This window comes from Lolium perenne, chromosome 2, assembly GCF_019359855.2.
Source record: "Lolium perenne isolate Kyuss_39 chromosome 2, Kyuss_2.0, whole genome shotgun sequence".
Lineage (NCBI taxonomy): Eukaryota > Viridiplantae > Streptophyta > Magnoliopsida > Poales > Poaceae > Lolium > Lolium perenne.
Genome location: NC_067245.2, coordinates 43382986 through 43391054, shown reverse-complemented (window position 1 = coordinate 43391054; position 8069 = coordinate 43382986). Strand labels below are relative to the sequence as shown.

The 8069-nt window shown below is 48.9% G+C and overlaps 1 protein-coding gene across 1 annotated transcript; it reads left to right on the top strand.

Moving 5' to 3' along the window:
• The first annotated feature begins 4052 nt into the window (after nt 1–4052).
• LOC139835146 (uncharacterized) lies at nt 4053–5400 on the top strand. The gene is made up of 5 exons (XM_071825107.1): nt 4053–4234; nt 4314–4490; nt 4575–4937; nt 5024–5122; nt 5216–5400. Exons 1-5 carry the CDS (start codon nt 4211–4213, stop codon nt 5360–5362), a joined length of 810 nt encoding a protein of 269 aa, XP_071681208.1. The 5' UTR covers nt 4053–4210; the 3' UTR covers nt 5363–5400.
• Nucleotides 5401–8069: the final 2669 nt, after the last annotated feature.

Here is an 8069-nt window from a genome sequence, read left to right as displayed (position 1 = left end):
AGCACCGCAAAGTCGATTCTTCGATATCTCCCATTCATAAAAAGAATCCAGCGGCTTTACATGCACGAGGAGACAGCCAAACAGATGACGTGGCACAAGTATGGGAAGAGATTCGTGGACGAAAACAAGAAGTTGAAGATGGGACATCCATCCGATGGTACGGCATGGAAGAACTTCGATACAAAACACCGCCTTAAGGCAGCCGAGGCTCGGAATGTCAGAATTGCGATAGCAACAGATGGTTTCAATCCATATGGTATGTCCAATGCCAATTACAGTTGCTGGCCCGTGTTTGTTATTCCGCTCAATCTCCCTCCCGGAGTCCTAATGACGAGGAAGACCATGTTTCTGTCGCTGATCATTCCAGGCCCTCATTACCCGGGGAAGAATTTGAGTGTCTACATGCAGCCGATTGTGGAAGATTTGAACCACTCTTGGCACCACGGGACATTGACGTACGACCGAGCATCGAAGACAAACTTCTGCATGAGAGTTTGGTTGCAGTATACCATGCATGACATGCCCGGGTACGCCCTAACATGTGGATGGTGTACAGCTGGTAAGTGGCCATGCCCAGTGTGCAGGCATCGGCTTGAGTTCCTTTGGCTACAGAAGGGTCGCAAGTATGTTGCGTTTGACACGAATCGACAGTTCCTCAAAAGGAGGCATCCGTTTAGAGAAGACAAAAAGAACTTCAAGAAGAGCAAAGTTGTGCATGAAAAAAAGATGTGCCGAAGTTTGATGGTACACTTGTTGAAGCCGAGCTACGTGCTCTCGTGCCGGCAGCGACGCCAATGTGGCCATCAATTTGAGGGATATGGTGTAACGCACAACCGGACTCACGAGGCGGCTTTAACGAAGCTCGAGTATTACAAGGACCTCGAACTTCCCCATAACATCGATGTGATGCACACTGTAAAGAATGTCGCGGAGTCCGTCTTTCACACATGCCTGAACATTCCCGGGAAGTCAAAGGATAATGTCAAGGCTAGAGTCGATATTGAGATCCTCTGTGATAGGGAAAAATTACACATGAAGCGTCCTATTGGCCATCAAAAGAATTGGTTCAAGCCGCATGCCAACTTCTGCCTTGATTCCATCCAAAAGAAGGAGGCATTCGGGTGGCTCAAATACGTCGTGATGTTCCCGGATGGTTATTGCTCGAATATGAGTAAGGGAGTTAATCTTTCGACGGGAAAAGTCACCGGGCTCAAGAGTCATGACTATCATATATGGATTCAGCGGCTCATGCCGGTGATGCTTCGAGGGTATATCCCCGAGAAAGTACGCGAGTGCTTGCGCAGTTGAGCCATTTCTTCCGCACGCTCTGTGCTAAGCAGATATGTCCCGAGGTTATTGCAAAGCTACAACATATAGTGCCGGAGTTGCTATGCAATTTGGAGATGATATTTCCGCCAGGCTTCTTTACTCCGATGGCACATCTCATTGTGCACCTAGCCAACGAGGCACTCTTGGGTGGTCCGGTGCAGTTTCGTTGGCAGTTCTGTATTGAGAGAGAGTTTAAGTATATTCGAAAGATAACTGGAAACAAGGCCAAGATTGAAGCATGCATAGCTGAGGCAATATGCCTTCGGGAGATGGCAGATGCCGCGACAACGTACTATCCCGATGATGTTCCCACTCAGCATAACCCAGTCACTCGTTACAATGTCGACGTGCCCGAGAATGACCCCAAGCTAAAACTATTCCAATTCCCCGGTGGCAAGGCTGGTAAAGGAACAAAATATAAATTGGAGAACGAAGAGAAGGATTGTATAATGCTATATGTGCTTATGAACATGGAGGAAGTGATCCCATTCGTAAGGTAAAATGGTGAACAAATTACTTTGCAGCTAGTAACCTCGTCTCGGTCTAATGCTTATTTTCTCCTTTCAGCGAATTCACGGATGAAATGTGGCCGTATGATGAATTACCCGAAACCTCGGAGATGGACACTCTACTGAAAGACGGTGCTCCCGGAATTAATAAAAACTTTGTGACATGGTTCATGGAAAAAGTAATTTCTAACCTTTCCTCTTACATTGCAACACGTGACTTGTCCCTCTTATTACACGTAACTAATGCACACAACAAATTTGAAATGTTCTTGTAGGGCCGTGAGAGAAACGTTGATATGATAGATGAGTTGAAATGTGTTTCCCAAGGTTGTAGCCGTGAGGTGACCAAGTATGAGAAGTATGATGTGAATGGGTTTCGCTTCCACACAGAGACGCACCAGAAGGGCCGGGCGAATCCCAAAACGATAAATACTGGGGTCTTCACCAAAGGAGCCAACAACTTTGATTACTACGGAAGGTTCCAAAGTGTATACGAGTTGACATTCAATCGTACGAACGTGCAACTCAATATCGTCGTGTTCAAGTGTCATTGGTTCGACCCAATAGGTGGACAGAGAAGTGATAAGTCCATTGGGTTAGTTGAAGTTAAGCCTTCAACCACCTATAGCGGAGCCGATGTCTTTATTGTGGCTCACCAAGCCAAGCAAGTTTATTATTTGCCCTACCCATGCCAGAAAGCGGAACTCAAGGGTTGGGAAGTCGTCTTCCAGGTATCGCCACATGGTAACCTACCGATTCCCTCTGAGGATGATTACAACAACATTGACCCCGTGACATACGAGGGGATTTTCTATCAAGAGGAACAGGACTTCGGGGAATATATTTTAGAACCGTTTGTTCAAGAAGACCTCGGGAACGATGCAGAAACTCGTGGTGAGTCAGTGGTGGATCTAAAGGACATATCTATGCTCGAGAAGTTACTTGAGGCGAATGACAATTATGATGAGCCTCCACCCGTCGACCCTTCAACTTTGTACTCACAAGATAGTGATAGTGATAGTGGGCCAGAGAAAGAGAAAGAGAAAGAGAAAGAGATGGAGTATGAGAGTGAGCGTGAGAGCGATGATGGCTGGTGAGGGTCTTTTATTCTTAGTATTTATTTGTCAACATGCTTCTTAATTGCATTGTGCCTTTTATTCTTAGTATCTTCATTTTATTATGTCAACATGCTTCTTAATTGCATTGTGCCTTTTATTCTTAGTATCTTCATTTTATTATGTCAACATGCTTCTTAATTGCATTGTGCCTTTTATTCTTAGTATCTTCATATAATATGTCTTTGTGCTTAAACTGTTTTATTCTTCTCAATGCAGTGATCGGACAATATGAGCAGCGGCAAGGCAGACTCCGAGAGCTTGCTTAAGACGCTGGCGCAGGTGAAGAGGAATATTCCTAGACCCACTAGACGGAGTGATCGAGCCCCGGTGCAAAATCCGCGTTACGCCGATGGTACCGATGGAGGACGAGGACGAGGAGGACGAGGACGAGGACGAGGAGGACGAGGTGGAGGACGAGGTGGCGGCGGGGTACACATGGACTTTGACGAGCCACCCTCCGCTTCTGGTGACGTGGCTCCTGAGTTGTACCTAGAGGGTCCGTCTAGTGGGGAGGTGGAGATGGAGACGGAGTCTACACAGGGCTGAGTTGGAGGTGATGGAGGATGGGGGTGCGCCGAAGCCCTTGAAGCTTCGTGGAGAAGCTAGAGTCCCCGATGCGAGGAAGGAGCCGAAGACCCATGATGACAAGGCCCTTATCATTCCTTCGAGCGATGAGTAAGTGTACTACTTTAGAAATTTCGAACATGTATTTTCATCTTGGGCATAATAAACAATTTGGCATGTGTACTAATGTGTGATTTATTTGCAGCAACTGGACATGGGATGCCAAGCCCCCCCGCATGCCTAACAGCTTGCTTGGGGCTCTGATTAAGAAGTTCTGGCCCGGCAGATACACTCCCCTTAGCACGGTCCCCGGTGGCCCGACGAAGCTAGCCACTACTTGGGCGGACTATGAGGATGCCCCTGCCGTAGGCTTCGCGACAGTTGCTGAGGCTGTGACCACCAAGTTCTGGGTAAGGCATATATTTCTCGAGCACCGTTCATAGTTGATGACCCTAATGTGCTAACTCATGACTTTCACAACTGATTTATGCATGATTGAAGTGCTTCTATCGTGTGGACCCGGAACATGACACGCAGGCGCGTCTCACTTTGCGTGGCGCTTGCGAGAGGTTGACACCGCAGCAGTGGTACAACCAAAAGTTCACCAGCGCTAGTGCCTTCTGGGCTAACAAGGGTAAGAGGGTCAAGAAGGAGTACTATGTTGGTAACGAGCCTACGGAGGAATGGGCAATGACCATTGAGGAGTACATGTCGGTGAGTAAAATGTCAATGAGATTCTACATTGCTGCTAAGTTTTCATTGAATTATCTTGAGCTGAGTATTGCGTTTTCAGGTTTGTCCGGAGTGGGCCGAGCAGCATAGGGAGGCATGGGAGGAGCTGATTAGGGCGAGGTGGCTCAGGCAGGACGAGGAGTTTGCAGCCGTGTCGAGGCGTAACATGGAGAACCGAGGCACCGGTGGCACACACTGCGCGGGAAACCGCGACTACACCCGCTTCAAGGGGAAAAAGGTATGTATATACATGGAACGACCTTCATTCATTTCCCGCCATGTCTCATTTGTGGTACGCTTAACTTTTCTTTTCGCGATGCAGGTGGCCGAGGCACCACCTGGGGTGGTGCTTCATGATGCCCAGATATATGACATGATGCGGACGAAGCAGAAGCCCAATCCCGCATTGCCTCAGCCACAGTACTACGGCAATGCCAAGGCCGCCAAGGAGGACTACTGCGACATGGTCAAGTCTCGTCACCCCGAGGTGGATGACCCCTTGACCATTCCGGTCGACGAGGAGTCGTTGGTCCTGTCGGGGCACGGGCGTCCGCATGGCCGTTTCCCTTGGATGAATAAGGCGGTCAAGCCTACCCACTCCACGAGCTACACGCGCCTCAAGCATACCCTCACCGCCGACAGCCCCCAGCCTCGTCCACGGCCTGCTCGTCCACCCGCCTACGATGTAAGTTTCCTCATTTTCATCCTCTTTCCGGTTTTCCTTCCTACATGGCTAAGTGTTTACGAGATTCATTGTTTCTGAAATTGTAGCCTGACTTCGAGGCGGCCTTCGAAGCCTGCAATGAAGCGTATCAGCAGGCCGCTGCCCAGTGGAATAGGCAGAATACGGCCTATATGACGTATATATCAGTAAGTCTGAATCTTCCTTCTCGCGCAAGTAGATGACAAGTCTCAGTTTGATGCTTTATTTCTGCAAAGCCTAACTTGTAACCTATCTTGCAGGAAATGATGATCTCTATGTCTACTGGTACACCGCCACCGGCTCGAGTTACCGTGGCGGGGGACATGCCTATCATGCCATCGAGGGCAGCTTTCGCTGCGACTTACTACGGATCCACACCGGAGGTAAGTTCTTTGCCAAACCGGTAGTTACCACTTTCCTTTGCCTCGCAAGTTGCTAACATGTAGGGAACACGTAGGGAACGGGATGGTCCGGGGAACCGAGGCATCGCCGGGTGGGCGCGAGGTCATACCGGTTCATGAAGGTGGTCGGTCTCCTGGGCGTTCTGCTGGTGTCTCTCCGTCGACTACTCCTGGGACTACTCCCGGTGCCTCTCCGTCGACTTCTCCTGGGCGTGCTACCGGTCCTTCTCCAGGTGGTTCTTCTGCAGCTTCTACCGGAGCGAAACCCCGGGCTGCTCGTTTCGCCAACGATGTGGGCGGACACACCCCGCCCGGGTCCTTCCTCCGCTAGTCAGCACCGGGCTTCTTGCTTGCCATCATTTGCTAGCTACTACTATGTATTGGATGACATGGCACTCTCCTCTTGTATGCTACTACATGCACCATGTATGCTACTATGTGGATTTCATGCTATTTATGTGAATTATGGTGATTTTGGATGAATTATGGTACATTTGGTTGATTTTGGATGAATTTGGTCGATTTTGGATGAATTTGGTCGATTATATGATATTTATGTGAATTTGGTCGAATTTGGTCGATTATATGAACTGGAACTGGATTGCATTGCAACTGGAACTGGAACTGGAAAACAGAAAAAAAAAATGGCAGGCTCCTATGCCGAGGGTAATGCCGTCGGCATAGACCCTGACATAGGGCCATATGGTCAGGTCTATGCCGAGGGGGTTGCCCTCGGCGTAGCCCGACGCGCCAGGTGCTGCCGCGTGTCCACGGTGGCGCTGCATGGGGCATGCATACGCCGAGGGGGTTGCCCTCGGCATAGCCTCTGGCTAGGGTGCGCCTCCGTGCGCCACGTCGCCTCTCCCGTCTCTCTACGCCGAGGGGTTGGGCCGTCGGTGTCTCTGGCCGCTCCGTTAACGTCGACGGCGCGCCGCCACGCTACGCCGACGGCGTCAACGCCGAGGGGCTTCTTCACCGTCGGCATAAAGCCAGGACGCCGAGGGTTAGCTCTACGCCGACGGCCCACCTACCTATGCCGAGGGACCCAGACGCCGAGGCGACACGCCGAGGGCTGCCGTCGGCGTAGCCTACGCCGAGGGCAAGGCGTGGCTACGCCGAGGGCAGCCGGCCGTCGGCGTAGAGTAACATTCCTGTAGTGTTAGTCAAACAAAAAACACGTAAAATGAGGGCGCCTTATTCCTTGAATTGGACGTAATATTTATTAACTAAAAAATATGCATCAAGCCTTGTTAGAGTGAAATACAGCTAAACTCTAACAAAAATACTCCTATAGCGACTTGAATCCACATGACTCTACAATTCTGCCTCATGCATACATAGCTTCTCCGTCGTTTAGAGTGGAGTGATCTCAGCCTTACAACCTGTCATTCCCACATGTGGCATCATATCCGTGGCATACTTTTTCCTGACTTGGCAAAATGTCACTACCAACTCTATTAACCTCAATAACCAAGAAACAGACTCATTTCTCAAATCATTTAGCAGTGCTACAGTAGCTTCTCAAGATGAGCTTGCAAATTTTTTTATCATCAACATAAATGAACATAAAAATTATAATATTTCTTTTCCTATAGAAGAAAACGTGATGTGTCACTTTTCGATGGACTAAAACCTAGTTCTCGCAACTTCATTCTCAATCCAGAGTACCATGCTCGAGGAGCCTATTTCAATCCATAGAAAGATTTATTAATCGTACACACATGATATGGCCTAGTTTTGTCCTTATAGGTAGGTGGTTGTCTCATGTACACTTCTTCCTCATGGTCAAGAACGCCAGGACGATACTGTTGGGATTTGCCCACGAATCAATCACATCAGACTAGATGAACACACGCGACACAAAATTTATCGCCAAGGGTGCGTGTCGCACCCTCTAAACTATTCTTTATTAATTTTCTGATTTTCTTCTGGGTACAATCTGGTAGAACCTCACGTGTATATATACACGGACGTTCAACCGACTCAAGACCTGGCCTAAACCTACACGTACTGATAAACCTATTCTAAACCGACATGGACAACCAGTCCTACATGAACTAGTGCTCCCTACTCAAACTAGGACTCCTATTTTCTATACTATACTCACGTACAAACCAATACCAAGTACTACTCCTAATCAGACTAGGACACTTAACCTAGCCTAAGCCAACTATGGCAGAAAACAACTATGCACATAGCTAGCTTGACCTACATTGACTCGGACAAACTCACACAAAGATCATTAGGAAATTAACCCAAACTCAAAGTTTAGATTATTTCTAACAATCTCCTCCTAATCTAAACTCGACGTCTCCTCATGCTCCTCCCGATCTCGACTCTCGCAGCTTCACGTCACATCTTCATAGTCTTCATTGTCATATCCGTACAGTCAGTATGACCACGCAGGAAACATGCAGTGCACCTCTGCTCTGATATGCTTTGCCACCGCTATTGATCGGCCTCCCGCACTCGGTTCGCACATATGTGCCAGCGCTATTGCGGTCCTCACACTCGGTTCGCACCATACTCCTCTTGTACTTGCGCACAGTAGCTTCTCCTCCTACTGCACACACACCTCCTCGCTTTACGGTAGCTTTCCCTACCACCGTCCGCCTTCGGCATCGCACCGAACCCTGCTAGCCGCAACCAGGACGCTCCACGAGGACATGGACATAACTCACGGAACACCGTACACACCTCACACACTTGACGC

What these genes read in the sequence shown, in the direction of transcription:
- LOC139835146 (XM_071825107.1), top strand. Translation starts at nt 4,211, where the DNA reads ATGACCATTGAGGAGTACATGTCG. An exon ending in CCATTGAGGAGTACATGTCG is followed by an intron (nt 4,235 to 4,313) that starts GTGAGTAAAATG and finishes TTGCGTTTTCAG; the next exon opens with GTTTGTCCGGAGTGGGCCGA. An exon ending in CTCGTCCACCCGCCTACGAT is followed by an intron (nt 4,938 to 5,023) that starts GTAAGTTTCCTC and finishes CTGAAATTGTAG; the next exon opens with CCTGACTTCGAGGCGGCCTT.